At 43.6% G+C, this 18,498-nt stretch overlaps 2 protein-coding genes and 1 long non-coding RNA gene across 3 annotated transcripts in view; 1 reads left to right on the top strand and 2 right to left on the bottom strand.

Moving 5' to 3' along the window:
* The first annotated feature begins 323 nt into the window (after positions 1-323).
* SPA17 (sperm autoantigenic protein 17) overlaps positions 324-18,498 on the top strand; it is a 31,443-nt gene continuing 13,268 nt past the window's right edge. The window contains exon 1 of the mRNA XM_081891226.1: positions 324-359. The gene's annotated coding sequence lies outside the window, so the exon portion shown is untranslated. The remainder of the gene's footprint in view (positions 360-18,498) is intronic.
* LOC309358274 overlaps positions 3,418-18,498 on the bottom strand; it is a 68,730-nt gene continuing 53,649 nt past the window's right edge. Inside the window, exon 2 of the long non-coding RNA XR_014163393.1 lies at positions 3,418-3,918. This is a non-coding gene — a long non-coding RNA (uncharacterized lncRNA). The remainder of the gene's footprint in view (positions 3,919-18,498) is intronic.
* Positions 4,210-18,290, bottom strand: SIAE (sialic acid acetylesterase). Its single transcript, XM_081891000.1, has 11 exons — positions 17,978-18,290; positions 16,082-16,242; positions 14,844-15,002; positions 13,495-13,667; positions 12,388-12,526; positions 11,702-11,885; positions 10,096-10,205; positions 9,505-9,638; positions 8,207-8,361; positions 6,226-6,421; positions 4,210-4,980 (listed from the first exon to the last, which is right to left on the bottom strand). Exons 2-11 carry the CDS (start codon positions 16,125-16,127, stop codon positions 4,744-4,746), a joined length of 1,533 nt encoding a protein of 510 aa, XP_081747126.1. The 5' UTR covers positions 16,128-16,242; positions 17,978-18,290; the 3' UTR covers positions 4,210-4,743.

The raw sequence follows: 18,498 nt of genomic DNA, 5'->3' as shown, positions 1-18,498 counted from the left end.
CATTCTAACAAGTATTTTCTGTCCTATGTATAACCAGCTAATCAGCAATCTGGCCACAGCAACATAGCCTCACTGAAGTTTCCAAGGGCTTTTCAATGGCAACCCCACAGAGAAAGGGGGTTCTAAATGGGATGTAACTCAGTCATGTTATCACCGTGGCCAAAACAGGCATCTCGAGAAACAAGTGCAGCTAGTTTCAAACGTGCAAACAAATGTTAGAGTGTCACCACCCTGAGAGGCAGGCTCAGGTAAGTGACCGGCCCAATGCTTTGTACCTGCCCACTCTGAAACCCTAGTTGTCGTCAGCGGAGATAAGATGGACAGGAGTGCGAGGAGCCGCTTTGTGACGTCACCTTCAGGTTGGGCAGGAGAGGGCAAGTGTTCCTGAGCATGGGCAGAGTGCCTTGTCCACATGAAGAGGTTGCTAACCCAGGCAGTGCAGAATAAGTGGGTCTACGGCAGGGGTCAGCAAACCTTTTCAGCAGGGGGCCGGTCCACTGTCCCTGACCTTGTGGGGGGCCAGGCTATATAATTTTTTTGGGGGGGGGGGAAATGAACCAATTCCTATGCCCCACAAATAACCCAGAGATGCATTCTAAATAAAAGCACACATTCTACTCATGTAAAAACACCAGGCAGGGCCCAAAAATAACCCAGAGATGTATTTTAAATATAAAGACACATTCTGCTCATGTAAAAGCACGCTGATTCCCGGACCGTCTGCAGGCCAGATTTAGAAGGCGATTGGGCCGGATCCGGCCCCTAGTTTGCCTACCCATGCTCTACGGCTATTCCTGGCTGTTGGCCCTTTTTGTTTGGGGCTGCTGGGACCCGGAGTCCAGCAACATCTTGAGGGCCACAGAATCCCCTCCCCTCCCCTGGGTGCTTCCACTGTTACAACTTGGCCGATGGGATTCCGCCTCAAGCGGTCCAGTTCAGGGTGCACCTTTAAAGTAGATTTAATATTTAATGTTCAAAACATGTAATAAGTGTTGGAAATGTAAAGAAAAGGAAGGGTCTTTTTTCCATATGTGGTGGGAGTGTAGGAAGGTGAAGGGCTTCTGGGAAATGATATATAACGAGTTGAAAAAGATGTTTAAATATACATTTGTAAAGAAACCAGAAGCTTTTTTGTTAGGAATTACAGGAAGAGAAATTAACAGAAGTGATTACAAACTTTTTCAATATGCAGTGACTGCGGCAAGAATTTTAATGGCCCAAAAATGGAAACAAGAGTAATTACCGACAGTGGAAGAGAATGAAACTTATGGACTTTGCAGAATTAGATAAAATGACTGGGAAAATTAGATACCAGAAAGATCACAAGTTCACTGAGGACTGGAGAAAGTTTACGATTTATCTGGAAAATATCTGTGATGAACAGACAACGCTAGTCTGTTTTAAAGAGGCTTTGTGAAGAGAAAGGGTATTGTAAAAGAAAACGAGATGAAAGGATATTATTAACTGGCAATATATTATAAAGGAAATGCGTAATAAATATAAAATATGAGGATTGTGGGAGGAGCTGGTGGAAGTCAAAAAATTGTAATTTGGCGAATATGGTTATGTTTTTTAAAACATGTTTTATGTTTTGTAAAAGAGAAACTTGTAAAAAAATCTAATAAAAAATAAATAAAGTGGATTTAATAAACTCTTCGGGACTTCTCTGCACTGAAGAAAGTGAGGGGGAAAGACACTGGATTGAAAAGTACAGGATTAAAATTGCTTCATGCAACATCCTGTTACCTCCTAGCAAACAAATCAAGATGAACATTCAGCAAACTGGTTGTGTGGAAGTGACCAGGGATTGTTGCTCCTGCATCTGAAAGCAAAGCACCTGTCTTTTATGCTTCTCTGTGCGGATTCCCAGCAAATGGGAAGTCCAGGGCACTTCCAGACGACCTATTTACAGTGGTACCTCAGTTTACGAACTTAATCTGTTCCGGAAGTCCGTTCTTAAACCAAAATGGTTCTCAAACTGAGGCGTGCTTTCCCTAATGGGGCCTCCCACCGCCGGTGCCCTTCCACCATTTGGATTCTGTTCTTAGAGCGAGGTAAAGTTCTCAAACCAGGACACTACTTCCGGTTTTGCGGAGTTCATAAACTGAATTGTTCGTAAACAGGACAGTTCTTAAACCGAGGTACCACTGTATTATGAATTTATTCACATTTGTTGGCATGTGATTGCATCCCACCTGAAATTAGTAACAGTCTGGAAGCTCTCCCAGCTCCTTTCAAGTATTGTATAAACACTTAAGTATTAGATAATGGAGTTGAGAAACAAAGTCACTAATACGTTATAATAGTCCTTATAAATACAGCAACCTGTTTTTAACACTGTAGTTTTAAATTGTTGCAATCTGCTCTGGGACCTCACCGAGGTGGGTGGTTAAGAAATGAAGAATAAATAATAACAAAGAATAGTGTGCCACTTTGTACACCGACTTGTAAACATTAGAGGAACATAACGAGTGTGTGGGGAAATGCTAGGATCAAAGTGTGAAAATACAGTGGCATTTCTATGCAGAACCACATTAAACAAGTTAATTAAAGTGCCCACTAAATTGTACACTGCTCTGGAATCCTATTCATGTTTTAAAAATAAAAGTAACGGTCATTCAGCTTATCTTCCATAAGTTCTGAGCTGGCTGTGCCTTTTGCATTTTGGGGCATTTTGGCTCCACTGCTAACTATTTCATTCTTTATTTTGTTATTTGTCATACATCACAGAGTCAGGATTTGCTGAGGTTAAATCTTCTGTCTGTTTTGTCAATAAGGCTGCCACGTTCACAAAAATTGCAGCTCAATCTTGTGCATATTCACTTAGAAATAAGTCCCACTGGGTTTAGTGGAGCTTACTCCCAGGATTGCATACAGCAGTTTTACCAAAATTTTTAATATTTTCCAAAATAAAAATTTAAAATCCTGTATATTTTGTAGTGTGATTCTTTGCAGGTCACCAGAAAGTTCTGATTGCAATCACAATTATATTTATATAATAGTTTTTACTGTGAAGTCCTACTATGTTCAGTGGTGCTAACTTCAATGGAGGGAACAAAAGTTTGCTATCCTATATAAACTTAGTTGAGAGTAAGCCCCATTCTACTTTCTATGGAGGTATGTATAGGTTAGCAACTGTGTGTGCAAATGTATAACGTGCGTTAAGTCTTCTGTTTCCAGATCAGAGTGCTTACGCCTCTAAACACATCCATTAGGGTAATGAGATATGCACAAACTCATGTTTGCAACCTCACTCAAGCTGCAAATGTAAACTGTGACTGTATAAAACGGCAAGCGTTAATTTTAACATAGGTGTAATACGCTCAGAATAGAATGAATGCGGCCATCTCTAACTCCTGCACTCTCTGGCTTTGTTTGCTATTAAATTCAAAAGTACAACATTACAACAACACACTGTTGGCATTTAATTTCCTAAATTTTATTTTTAGAGGCACAACTGAGGAAACCAAAGTGCTATATTCCCAATTTTTGAACTGACTCCTTTAAGCTGTGCTTGAAAAGAGCTGTTTGAACTGCTGCAATTTGCCAGAGAAAGTATTTACCCTCACATGCTGTAAAAAGTTGGGCCCAATTAACAAAATCTTAGTGAGTTAAAGGTATGAGTTTTAATAAAATAAGTGTATATGAAAATCTGCATATGAGAGGGGGGGAAGTTCTACAGAAGACTTTGTGTTTGCACAATGCATTCAAGGATCACAGCAATCAAAAGGCTGGCTCTCTGTTTCTCTAAAGCAGACATGCAATAAGTTCCACTTAATGGTGAAGTCAATCAAGTTTATCACAATCCTCTACTGGAAAAACTTCCATAGCTTCTGGCTGTGGCCAAAGATTTTCATAGTGATAAGTAGAAAAATACTAATACTCCCTTTTTTGGGGAGGCAGGGGATGTGGGTGATGCTATGGTCTAAACCACTGAGCCTCTTAGGCTTGCCGATCAGAAGGTTGGCGGTTTAAATCTGCGCAACGGGGTGAACTCCCGTTGCTCAGTCCCAGCTCCTGCCAACCTAGCAGTTTGAAAGCATGCCAGTGCAAGTAGATAAACAGAAAGCTATCTGTGGACAAATGCTGGCTCCCTCGGCCTGAAAGCGAGATGAGCGCCGCAATCCCATAGTTGCCTTTGACTGGACTTACGGTAACTGCCGAGGGGTCCTTTACCTTTTAACTTTACTGTACTCCCTTTTCAATATAGAATTTAACCTACGTGGAACAGAGTTGTATGTGTTACTCCAGGTGGAACAATTTATTGTAGTTCTGGAACAAAAGCTGCAGGGGAAGCCCATGAGAGAGTCCCCTCGAGAGCCAACTCAGCTATGTTCTAGAAGCAGCAAACAAACGTATTATGTTGCAGCACTACACCTGTTTTAGTCTGAAGCCGTGGTCCAAATTAGGTCTTTTCCTTTGGACAGCTGCACAGAGAGAATTTTGAGCAGGTTTGCCTTGTTTCACCAAGATGATGCGGTTTCTGCAAAACTTCAGAGCAGGCAGTGAAGAAGGGACCATTACAGGTTCATGCAGGTGCTAAGTGCAATGAAAGTTCCCCAGCAGCAACTTCTATATAATCTTTTCTGAGAAGCAACCACAACCCCCAATTTTAAGGTTTTTTTCTCTGTGTGTCAGAGAGGTTTACTACATTGAGAAACATAATCTGCCGCTACAATTTTTTAGAACTTCATACGGCAGCCTGTGAGGCCAAAATATAAGATTGTCCACCCATCTTTTTGCTCACGATATATTCCAACCAGAGTTATTCTGTGAAAATGTGATGAACGGAGGGGCAGGCAATCCTTCTGTGTTGTAAATAGGACATAGCTTGTAGTCGCATGGCCACTCATTCCACGCATAGCGGAGGCCAACGGTGCTATTTGGGCACTCTGGGTTGTGCAGAATCACTGTGTGGGAAGCGCTGGTAGCAATGGATACTGGGCTCCAATGGCACAATGACTCTGCAGAGCAGCACACCTGCCAAAGAGAGAGATAGAGGACTTACCCAAACTTGCTTCAGATGAAGCCCTAGGAACTAAAGCCTTAGAATGGCAGAGTCATTCCACACATGTAGCTCCTTTTCAGCTTGTGGAAGATGCACTTGGCACCAGACTCTGGGCCAAAGTACACATTATTCAGTGGAGCCATGATCAGGCATGCTGGTGTTTTGATCTGCCCCCCACCACAAAGCAGACAATGGGGAATGGAAATTAGATAGGAGCAGCAGTGCTAGGCAAGAGGGCATGTAACCCTTTCCGCACTATGTTGTCTTCCTCATCTAATCCCAGGGTGGATTTGATTTAAATCACGATTTAAAGCACTGGAAAGACTTGATTAAAATCTTTTTTTTTTTTTAACAGAAAGACTCATCCTTGCTGGTATAATCTTAATATTTACAACCAGATGAAGGTTTCATTTTTGGAATAATCAGTTTTCAGAATAGTTTTTACAGTTGTATCAAAAATTACAGATTTGGTTATACTATTAGAAATACACAGACAGATAACTATGAAATTATTGTGAGGTTTAATAAGTTAACTGTTTATATTTGGACACCTTTTCTGCTGTGCTTAATTTGAAGGAGAAAAATAGTCATTTCCTTAATAACAATTTAAACAATTTATTTAGCTAAAACAATAACATTATAGCATATGTACTCATGTGCATGTGATGTGGTTAAACAATTTTTTAAAATAAAACTTAGGCTGAGTTTTAGCACACAGGAAAAACTTAAAACAAATCCTTATTTTCTGATGAATAGGCTTTGGACAATAATGTAACTTAAATAAAAAACTATCTTTAGAAAGATTTTTCCTCCAGAAGCATTTTATTTTTAAAAAACGCGATTTAAATACAACCCCCCCCCCCGATTTAAATAAAAATCAATTTTATTATTATTATTATTATTATTTTAACCATTGGTTTTTACTCACCCTATTCCTCCACTCCTGAAGTTGCTACAAGCCCAGTTAAGGGGAATAATATAATCCTGGCATCTAATATTGCTATCTGAATTGGTAAAAACATAAAGGATAGAAATATTGCAGGTCCACATCCGTTCAGTCTGTTCTTTCTTATGGGACACAAACCAGGCTGGCGCTGCTGGATTCAGGAATGAGTAAACTGGATGAATGAACGGCTTGTCTAATAGGCAGCACAACTCTGTGTTTTTCCCACATGGTACATGGCAGAAAGAGTACCCCTTTCCCCTGCGGTTCTTACCTCAAACGTGTTATTGGTCAAGCGGCGAAGCAGGATATCTCCTTTATAGGAGACATTGATACTTTTGTGGGCTACATCCACCTCCACTCTCTCAGGGTACGGGCCTTGGAAAGCGATGCTTTTATCACCGTACGCTAATGCCAAGGCACCACGGAGCAAGCGAGAGGCCACTGTCTGCTTATCTCGAGGATGGATACTGCAAAGCAAGGGAAAGTAGCAGGGGGAGGGAAGAAAGGAGGGGATCACTACTGGGGTTCTGTTCAGTCCCCAGCCCTGCAGGTTTACTGAGTTAAGGTAGGTACTGGGTGCAAAACACAAAACCAACCATTTTTTCCCAATTCTCATAAAAATCCCATTTAGCTCTCATGGATGTAGAGAAATGTTATGCTAGCTGAGAACAATTGTGTTAGTTGAGGTTCATAACAGTTGTCTGAGAAAGGAGGGCAACAGATTGAGGAAGCTCCCCCCCCTCCGTAGCTCTTAATTGTCCACCTACTGCCACTGTCCCTAGTCTTCTTTTTCCTCACCCCCATCTCTATACACTCGATCCTTGGCTCTGCCCCTCTCTCCATGCTTTCTGTCATTCCATTCTCCCCCTAAAAATCTCGAAGAGATAGCAAGTTATGCAGTACATGGAAGAATACAGCAAAAGTGCTTAATCCAGTTTCCTAGAGGCTGCCATGAGCAACCAATCAGCAAACGCTATGAAAAGCTCTTTCATCAAGTCCTTGATGCAGTCTCTCAGCTGATTGTCTTTTTCTATCTACTGTTAAATAGAAGGAGGATAACTCAGTGTTGTAGCCACTGCAGTGCTAAGTAAATAGCTCCATGGGCAAGGATTTCTGCTTGCACAATGAAGCTTCCCCCTCCTCACACATGCCTCCTTAATTTGTTCTGAGTGTTCTCCATGCCCTCCAGAACAGATTTGAGGGTCTAGGGTGCTAACAGAACAAGTCCTTTGGATACCAGACAATAGGTCATGGGTTCTATTTTTACTATTCCCAGGCAGGGTTAGAACAGAGTACTGTCTGAAGTTCAGGAGAGCTGCTGCCAGTCACTTGAGAGACTCTCTCTGAGATGAACCAATGGTCTGACTCAGTTTAAGGCAGATCCCTATGCTATCTACTCCTACCTTTTCTGCTATGCTTCTCTTGCACATTGACCACTTCCCTGTCTTATGTGTAATAAATAATAATGATAATATTTATACCCTGCCCATCTGACTGTGTTTCCCCAGTCACTCTGGGCGGCTCAGAACATACTAAAACATCAAACATTAAAAACTTCCTGATACAGGAATGTCTTCAAATATCTTCTAAAAGTCAGGTAGTTGTTTGTTTCCTTGACACCTGAAGCGAGGGTGTTCCACAGGGAAGGTGCCACTACCAAGAAGGCCCTCCGCCTGGTTCCCTGTAACCTTGCTTCTCGCAGGGAGGAAACCAGCAGAAGACCCTTGGAACTGGACCTCAGTGTCCAGGCTGAATCATGGGGATGGAGATGCTTCTTCGGGTATACTTGGCTGAGGCCGTTTGGGGCTTTAAAGGTCAGCACCAACACTTTGAATTGTGCTCAGAAACACACTGGGAGCCAATGAAAATCCTTTAGGACCGGTGTTATACGGTCCCGGCAGCCACTTCCAGTCACCAGTCTAGCTGCTGCATTCTGCCAGCAGCTGGACCAGACCCAGCTGGGGCAGCAGCTGTTCTCATGTATGGCAGCAGCTGTACCCGTTTCTCCTTCCACTGTTCCTCTCTCTCTCCCCCCTGCATCATGCCTCTGCCTCCTAGGCTATCCATCTCCTCCCTCCACCTGTCTGAAGAGCATTGGTGTAGATTCTAGGTCATCTTAGACTCCCGGCCAATAAGAGGCAAAGGTTTCCATCTCCAGATGCCTTCTGTTATAGAAGAGATTTGGCTACCTGAAAATCTTTATGGATGGTTTGGGCGGGTTTGGACGAAGAAAGAAAGTGGGCTATCTTTACCTTCCATAGGGGGAATTTTCATCACCAAGATCTATAGTCACAGCCATGAAAGTATTGAGCATTTTCTTATTAGGGACAAAGCCATAGTCTGCTGTTTGGTGCCATCGAATACGTGCAAAGTTGTCATTATGTTCAACAGAGCGAACTGTAGATAACTGCAACACAGAACAACATTTGATATTCTGAGACAAAACCTATCTCCAGCTGTGGATGTCATAGAATTATTTTTGTCTGTGCTTCCTGCAGACAGACATGGCTTAATGACAGCATCTGCAGCATATATCTAAAGCATCCTTATACAACTTTAGCAGCCACAAAGAATTTCAGGAGTTGTTGATGGTTAAGGCTACTGGGAAATGTGGGTCTGTGAGGTAAGCACCCTTAGCTAACTACAGTTCCCAAGATTCTTTAAGGGAAGCCATGCCTGTTGAATCAGAGTGACAACTCTAAGCAAACAGTGTGCATGTTGCCCATCAGGAACATACGGACTGTGGAAAATAGGACACCTACACATTTTGGGATCACAGTTATGGCGGTGGTGGGAGACGCAATAAAGGCCAGCAGAAAAGGAAGCACTGCTGGAAATATCCCCCGCAGCAGACCCAGAACCTGCCTTCTGATCCAGGATACAGAGAAGGGAGAGTTTTCTACAGCATGGGGGGTTAGCTATTCCAGACTTGAGGACCATATCACCACCTTGCATACCCTGTGGGAAGGGCATGCCAGTGGTGGTGATGGCTACTTCATAGATGCTCACACTGTGAACCATACACACATCACATACACACCAGATCATGAACGGGCAGGCGACTCGGCTGGCTGCAATAGACCCACAGGCTGCCTCTGCGTTACAGACATAGACAAAGGCGTCAACTGTCATATTGCTAAGGAAAGACATCGGAGATGTAAGGCCACACAAAGAATTCACCTGAATTACTGTTATCCAAGACTCAAGCCTGCTCCTAAGAATGGCACCCACATTCCAAAGCCTACCACCCTGTCTTCCATCATTTGTAGAATCACTTAACCACCAGCAGTATTGAAGGGTGTTGAGAAACCCGCAATGTGATCATGTCAGGACATGGAGTGAGTGGTTCTACACAATATGTATTGGGGAGGGGGCTGAGGTCCAAAGACAAATGTGAGAAAATACTCTGCTGTAGTGCAAGACGTAGGAAATAGCTAGGATGGGAGACAAATTGATACCGCCTCCCGCTGCTTGCACAAAGTGCTGCCTTCCTGCAGTTGTCTCAAAGCTGATAGCTCAGGGCTCAAGCCACCACCCTACGGCCACTTACCTGGACAAAGCCAAAGGGAAAGTACCGCTGAGTTTGCCAATCAGACCCTTCGTGGAAGCTTTTCCGCCAGTCTTCTATGAGTGCGGGAAATGTGCAGTTGTACAGACTGGTGTCTATAAGGGTGTTCGCTTCACCTGTGGTAGGGCACACAAAGCAGGAAATAGCCCAGATGGGGTAGCTATAGTGACACAATGTCTGCTCAACTCTGTTGTGGGGCATACCAGTATACCTGAAGGAGCGTCTCCACCCCCATCATTCTGCCCGGACACTGAGGTCCAGTGCTAAGGGCCTTCTGGCGATTGCCTCCCTGCGAGAAGTGAGGTTACAGGGAACCAGGCAGAGGGCTTTCTTGGTAGTGGCGCCCGCCCTGTGGAATGCCCTCCCATCAGATGTCAAGGAAAGAAACAATTATCTGACTTTTAGAAGACATCTGAAGGCAGCCCTGTTTAGGGAAGTTTTTAATGTTATATGTTTTATTACTTCTTCTTCTTCTTCTTCTTCTTATTTTGGAAGCTGCCCAGAGTGGCTGGGGAAACCCAGCCAGATGGGAGGGGTATAAATAATAATTTTATTATTATTAATAATACCTACCTTGATACCAAATAACACCTTGGAGGGTCATGTTGAGAAAAGGGTGAATCATGGCGTTCCAGAGCACCGATAACACTTTGGGGCCAGAATCAATGGATAAGGAAGCAGCCCTGCAACATACGAGATCGACCAAGTAGAAAAGAATTTACAGCAAGCAGCCAATGCTTGATTTCCGCTGGTGAAGCACTTTTCTGAATATTTGTGATCAGAGAGTGCTGAAGGATTAAGCACACATCTACACAGCTCAGGCTATGTTATTGCATTGTTCTGAAGCTGTCCTGGTCATATATGTGTTACCAGAGGCTTTTAAACGTAACTCTTTTAAAAAAATGTTTCAATGGTTTTTCATAAAGTAGAATACATTAGCAACATCATTTATTTTGTCATGGTATCTGTACACCTCAGAGAAAATATGCCCCTCACTGAACTCATCCTATTTGTGCAAATATCTTGTTACATACACCTCTCTCATTACTGTCAGAATAAAACAGCAAAACTGTAGAAAAGCTTTCATGTCAATAACATGTTCAAGGACTGAACCCTTTAAACCATGTTAGAACTAAACCAAGAGAAAACACCGGCTTTCCCAGGTCATGGAATATGCTTCCTCAATAAAAAAAGGTAAAGGACCCCTGGATGGTTAAGTCCAGTTAAAGGCGACTATGGGGTGCGGAGCTCATTTTGCTTCAGGCCGAGGCAGCTGGTGTTTGTCCACAGACAGCTTTTCCAGGTCATGTGGCCAGCATGACTAAACCAGTTCTGGTGCAACGGAACACCATGACAGAAACCAGAGCACACAGAAATGCTGTTTACCTTCTTGCCACAGTGGTACCTATTTATCTATTTGCAATGGTGTGCTTTCAAACTGCTAGGTTGGCAGGAGCTGGAACAGAGCAACAGGAGCTCACTCTGTCGCAGGGATTTGAACCACTAACCTTCTGATCAGCAAGCCCAAGAGGCTCAGTGGTTTAGACCACAGCGCCACCCACGCCCCATATTTCCATAATATGTGCCAATGGTTAAGACAAATTCATGGAGGATAAGGTTATCAATGGTTTCTAGTCATGAGAGGTACACTGCTGCCTTCAGGATCAGAGGCAACATGCTTCAGGATACTAGGTGATGGAGGAAAGAAGTAGGTGGTTATTGTCCCTGTGTCCTGCTTGGGGACCTCCTAAACGTAACTGGTTGGCTTCTGGGTGGGGGAAGTATACTCTTCTTACATTCCTATCATAATGATTGCAGGGTCTAAGGTTATTCATCCCACCTGTAAGAAACTAGGCACAAGTCAGGCACACTGCACTGCCTTTCTAGTGCTAAATGGGATTGCACCAGGGGTACGGAAATTTGCAACCCTCCAGATGTTGTTTGACTCCAACTCCTATCAGCTTAGCCAATGGTTAAGGAAGATGGGAGTTTGAGTCCAACACCATCTGCAGGACTGCAGGTTGTGTGGATGCTTGTGTGCTGTTTCCACACAGGAAGGAGGTGCTGCAAAGCCAGTGAGCACACAAGATTCTGTAATAGTGGAAAGCATTCAGTGTACTGAGGAACCAATCTAACACAGCTGGAAGGAACAGAGCATACTGTCATTAACCCTCCTTACTTTTTAGAGTATCCTGAGATTGCACATTCCCGCAGTGCCCTCTTGGAAGACCAGGCCTCGATTGGTGTCCCTCCCCAGGAGGAGTCTATCAGTCCTATGGGATACTTGAGCTTCTCGAACAAATACCGGCCAAAGAGCCAGCACACAGCAGAGAAGTAACTGAAGTCTCCATGGCCAAGGTTCTCTGTTCAATGAAATGTTAAAAGAAACTTTAGAGCATATACAAACTTGCAAACTAATAGTGCAACTAAATGTAATACAACTAAATGCTGTATTACAAAAATAATTTCTGCTGCTGTATTTTCATATATTAGCCATTGTACAGCTGTGATAGATCAGGGAATGGAATACTGAAGAACTACTACATGCTCTGCTGAAGCAGCTAATGTTGGCCACTCTCAGAAACTGTGTAGCAGGCTGTGTGGATCATCATGTATCTGAGCCAGAATGAAAGTGCCCGTTGATCGGCGGAGATATTTGAGATGCTTGCTTCCATTAACTAAATCTTCAAGGTCTTTTTTTACCTTGAAGTCCATGGTACAGTTCAGGAAGGAAAATTGTACAACTCTTACTCCGCCGGCCAAACCACAAACAGAAGATGCCTGCTTTTGACAGAACACACTCAAAACCTCTGCTTCAGATGGTTTGCCGGAGGTATTGCTTTTTTTTAAAAAAAAGGCTCTTACTGGCTGTCGGAATAGACCACGGCAAGCTGACGCTGGCAAGGTCCTGCAGTTCCACTTCGGACTGGACAAGACCAGCTGAAAACACACGGACGAGTGAGTAATGGGAAGCCTCTGCAAGCTCCTTACTGGCATTGAATATCTAGGAAACAGGGCAGATTCTACTGAAATACAGGTAAGCAAAATTCAAAACAAAGCCCTCAAATATACGGACAGGACAAAGTAACCCAAATCTAGTCCGGGGATGGTACTCATAAGAAAGAGTTATAAAGAACTGGGAATTTCTCTTACACAAGCTGCAGAACCCCGCCCCCAAGGAAAAGAAGGCCAAAATCGTATACTATTTCAAACCAAAAGTAGAAGATACAAGAAACATGGAGAGCCTGCACACTCACGAATGGTCTGTCGACTGTACCTGGCATGGGAAGGCTATGGAAGCAAACAGAGGAGGGGAGGGAGTCGATCTGGCAACTGAGCTAAAACAAGCAACTTTAGAAAACTAGGTCCCTGAGGCCCGACTGGAGCAGGAGTCACTATTGGGAGACTCAGAAACTAGGACAAACGAGCCCACCCAATCCCCTCAGCCCGGAGAGAAGGCAGGATCCCCTGCCTTGACTGAGTCGGAGGAGTGGCTGAACAACACAAGAGCACAATATTTGTGTTGTCTTCTAATCCACATTTAGCCGTCAGCCTGTAAGCTTATCAAATTCATTCCCATTTGCATGTGCTGCAACCTCCTGAAGCAAAGCAATGGCCCTAATTGCAACCTGTGAATTCAGACATAATAGCAAACCTGAAAGAAAGCCTGAACCCATGGTTTCAGATCTGGATTTGTCAGCAACAATAAAATCAAAGTTTGGGAGGCAGGCTCAGGTTTGGCTCAAGGGTAGAAACCTCTAGCCCTCCAAATATTGTTAGACTCCAGTTCTCATCAGCCCCAGCCAGTATGGCCAGTGGTCAGAGATGATGGGAGTTGTTGAGCAACATCTATAGGGTCATTAGTTTCCCACCCCTGCATAAGCAACAGAAATAATGGTTTTGCATATTGCCTTTATCAGTACTTTTCCTCCCAATGGAGCATATGCTGCACTCTATAGTGATGTGGCTTACCTGAGAAACTGTCATTTCCATGTTACTTTGTCCACTACAAAACCAGACATCTCCAAAGTAGACATCGTTCAACGTCACATTTGATTCCTGTCCCGTCCAGTATTGCCGTATATGTATATTGAAAGGGCCACCTTGGGCCATAGGACTCAGGAGTACTTTCCAGATCCCAGAGTCTTTTTTGGGGGGGGGGGGAGGGAGAGAATTTACAAAGATCTCAGGCTTAAATAATTTATTATGGTCAAAGACTAGCTCACATAACATAACACAATAAAAACAGTGTTCATAAAGATAAAATATACAATTGGAGCAGATTGCAGCAATAGCTCATGAATTAAAATTGAGATATATACATACACCTGTACAACTGAGATTTGGGCTACCATAAAAAGTTGACCCTGAGGCACCCCAAAGGGCTATTTCAGCATTTCCCTATTAAGCTATTTTATTCTAGAGGATGATCTGTGCCTACAAATCTAGGCGCAGAGTCTGGCTACCAGCCAGGTCGTCTTAGGAAATTTGCCTAAGAGGAGAGAATTAAGTTTAGACTTGTCTGAAAGATCGGCGAGCCTCCTCAGCAAAGGATCAATGGTGTCTCTACGAATCTCAACATAAAAAGGACACCTAAGATCTCAGGCTTATTATCATATGGAATCTGTTCCAAGGAAAGTATACATGCCTAAACCAAGCCAACAGATTGCCAGAATCTCGGACCAACGATTCCTCCATTTTATCAATGCTTAACTTTTGTCATAAGAAACATTCCCTCTTTATGGGATCCCTGTACCATACTGGTACTCACAGAAGTATGCAATAGAGACACAAAGAAGTCAAATAAAGTTGTGCCGTTCAGGAGACTGTGTGTTAGGATTGGGCAGTGGGGCAAGCTTTATATACTTTAAGAATGTAAGAACCCAAATGAATCAGACCAAGAGCCATGACCATAGTGGCCTATAGATGCCTCTGGAAAGCCCACAGGCAGGACATAAGCATAATAGCATTCTCCCACTTGTGATCAACAGCAACTGGTGCTCAGAGACATACTGCCTCCGAAACTGAAGCTAATATTCGTTTAGATGAAATATGTTTGTGCCACCTTTAACATCTAAAAATATTCTCAAGGTGGTTTGTAAAACAAAAACATGGAGCAATAATACATAGTTGAATGCAATCCCATGGCTAGTAGCTTTATCCTCCATGAATCTGCTTAATCTCTTTTACAGCCACCCAAGCTGGTGATCATTACCACATCTGTTGGCAACACATCTGAGAATTTAAGGAAGCAATGTGTAAAAACTACAATTCTGCTTTGTGTTGGCTCTGAATCTGCCACTTGAATCTGCCTTTTTTACCTTTAATGTCTGTCATTTTTTCCATAACGTTGCGATCCTTAGAAACAGTCACTACTATGTTGGCGCCAGGATCCCCATAGCCCCATATGACGGCCTGACTTGGTTGCTTCTGCAGTACCATGTGATCGCCATAATAGGAGGCAAGACGAAGCGTAGCACCTGGGAGAACACAAAATGTCATGACATTCTTGTTAGTAGTTAGGGTTTCTCTGGAATGTTCCTGTGGGAAATGGGCTACTTTGCAACAGTTAGATTTTTTCTGATTGCAGAAACAGCTGCCAGTCTGTATCAGGTTGTCAAGGAAGTCAAAGTCTGTTAGTGAAAAGAGGAACAGATCCTCAGACATTTTACTTTTCTTCACCCTGAATTGTTCTTAGAGTTCAAGAAAATATTTCATATGCATGCTTCTTTTGCCTTTTTGGAGAACCCCTCCCCAGGATGCTTTTTCATATTTTTTTTGGTGAAAGTATTTTTTACTGAATTATTAGCCATATAACCCAAATAACAAAATACAACTTAAGGAGGCAAACACATAAAAACTAAACACAACGAAAGCAGGCATGGTATGGGATGTTACATTCACATCAAAAAACCCGATGAAGCTGGTTAGCTGGATATCTGCAATATTAAACACAGACACATAAACCTATTATTGAAACCTTGCATGCAACTTTTCCCAGCATCCACATTGGCATCAAAAGGCCACCCCATAATTTATCCCCATTTAATCCAGATACATTCTTTCCAGGGAAAATCCAGTAAGTTTAAAACAAAAAACCTGTTTCCAGTCACCGGCTAGCAATATCTGAACTGCTTTATTAATATTAAGCCCCTGACTTAATATGAAAAGTGTGATGAGAGGAAAGTGAAATGCTGAAAGTACAGGGTAGTGACAGTTACACTGCAAAAGCTGATTTTTTTATAACAAATGCATTGGTGAGGAAGCAAATATTCTGGATTTTTTTATTGTACTAGGAATTACGGTTCTGGTTGTTGTGCTCCAACGCTTCCCACAAAAAACCTCTCTCTGTCCTTGCTATTAGTTTTGTTTTTTTGAAAGAAATGCAATCCCTTCACATCAGGAGATTCAAATAGGAAGGTGAATAAACACGAAAGTTCTGTGACTAATGAGAATACAGTTGCTACCGTTTCAAATTTCCCGTCTAGCCCTTTTGTGTACATGTCTCCTAGCAAAGGACATTTTCCTGTGAGGGGCAGCTCCCGCCCTCCACACTCACCTGCCCTCCAAACCAACAGCAACACAAGCAGCACGGAAGAAACCATGGCCCCTCTGACCAAACAAAAGCAGGAAGTAACTTCACGTGATTCTAGGGCGTGCAGAATTCCAGCAGCCAGTTTATCTTAAAGAGGCAAGGTTCCTTGTGATCTCACAAGTGACCTGGGGCAAAAAAAGGGGGTGGGTGGGGCATGATTTCCATTTGAAAGCTTAGTACAGAAAAGGCAATGCACGTTTTAATAAATGCCCTCCACCAGCTAGAATGCTATATAACACGATTTCTGCTTTATTCAGCCATGTGGCTTCAGGTCTGCCACAGATAGAAATAGGTAGCCTTTGCAGTATTGTAGCCTAACATTTCTTACCCCAGCCTCTTACCATCCCTACCTGAAATATATACACGACTCCCCAAATTTGGGCTTCAGGAGTAGCCTCTTATTGCAGAGCCTTTGAGCACACGTCTAGACTTCTGTTCCTCCTGAGAAATTACCTGGACACATTAGCAAAGAATTGTCTGTTGAGCAAAGGATTGCAGGAGTACACAGCACTGCAACCATCGACTGTCTACAAATCCCATGTCAAATCGGTAAAATATGTTAATATTACTCTTGATTTAACAACACACTTACATCCCACCCTTACTCCGTAGAGCTCAAGGTGGTTTTCACAACTTCCAACAACTTTATTCCAGAACCTTCAGAGCCTAAACTAGGCTATGGTGAATAATGATTTTGATAATATTTTTTATTAGTTTTCAATTACAATCCAATAAGAGCTTCATGATAACAATGCCAAATTATAATACAATTTCTAATACAAATCGTTCAAATACCAAATTATATAATTTAGGCAGCCTTCCGCATGCTAGAATTGATGGTTTCTATAATTTCTATAATAAGTGAATGATGATTTTGGCTCAAGAGTCCTTTATGACAGAAGGGGACTTCGGCTCCCCCCCAGTCTCTCCCCTCCTCATTTTTAAATTTATTTTAACAAAGTAATAATAATAAAGGTAAAGGTAAAGGTACCCCTGCCCGTACGGGCCAGTCTTGCCAGACTCTGGGGTTGTGCGCCCATCTCACTCAAGAGGCCAGGGGCCAGCGCTGTCCGAAGACACTTCCGGGTCACGTGGCCAGCGTGACATCGCTGCTCTGGCGAGCCAGAGCTGCACACGAAAACGCCGTTTACCTTCCCGCTAGAAAGCGGTCCCTATTTATCTACTTGCACCCGAGGGTGCTTTCGAACTGCTAGGTTGGCAGGCGCTGGGACCGAGCAGCGGGAGCGCACCCCGTCGCGGGGATTCGAACCGCCGACCTTTTGATCGGCAAGCCCTAGGCGCTGAGGCTTTAACCCACAGCGCCACCTGCGTAATAATAATAGATAATAATAAAAACCCCAGCATCTTAACCCCTTCAGGCAGAAAATCTCTGCATTTTTATCTGGCCTTTCCTCCCCAAGATCAAAGCAATGTATGTGATTGCTCACAACTCTGTGAGAGTCTCAGGTGCACAGCTGACCCAGAGGAAGCCCACGGCCTAACAAGGACTCACACCCAAGTCTTCCTTGGGCAACCCTGGCACCCCAACAGAGCACACCAGTCGGGGGCTTTGTACCTGCCCGCTCCCGACTGAGCACCCTAAGGGGGCAGCTTAGGCCCTGAAAACCTTGGATGTTGCCGGGTGGAGGGGCTCCCACCATCCCTACCAGAAATATATACACGACTCGTCAAATTTGGGCTTCAGGAATAATCTCTTATTGTGCATGTGTCTATACTTACTTGCAAGATTACTTGTAACGAGCAGTACACTGGGGATTAGTGACCTGTTTTCCAATTGCATTATTTTATGTGTTTGTTTTTTTTAAAAAGCACTTGCTGAAATTGCTCCTGAGAAATTACCTGGGCACATTAGCAAAGAATGGTCTGTTGAGCAAAGGATGAAGGTACATAGCAACTCCGACTGTCTCTACAAATCCCATAATGTCAAAGGGGTAAAATATGTCAGCATTACTCTTGATTTAACCATGCATTTCTATCCCGCCTTTCTTCTGGAGAGTCCAAGGCTTCAACAACTTTATTCCAGAACCTTCAGGCTATGGCGAAGGATGATTTTGGCTCAAGAGTCCTTTATGACAGATGGGGACTTGGGCTCCCACAGCCTCTTAACCCCTTCGGCCAGAACAATCTCTTTGCATTTTATTTTTATCCGGCCTTTCCTCCCCAAGACCGAAGCAACAACCCTGCTCAGGTGCGCGGCTGGCCCAGAGTTAGCCCGCGGCCTACCAGGCGCTGGCGTCCGGGCCTCCCTTGGGCAGCCGCGGCACAGGGCGCACCGGGCGGCGGCTTTCTACCTGCCCGCTCCCCACCGAGCGCCACAGGGCGCAGCTTAGGCCGCGGCCCTGAATCCCCGGATGTTGCGG

Source organism: Podarcis melisellensis, assembly GCF_964234715.1.
Source record: "Podarcis melisellensis genome assembly, chromosome: 15".
Lineage (NCBI taxonomy): Eukaryota > Metazoa > Chordata > Lepidosauria > Squamata > Lacertidae > Podarcis > Podarcis melisellensis.
Note: the sequence above shows the minus strand (reverse complement) of the source record. Positions and strands in the feature narration are given on the sequence as shown.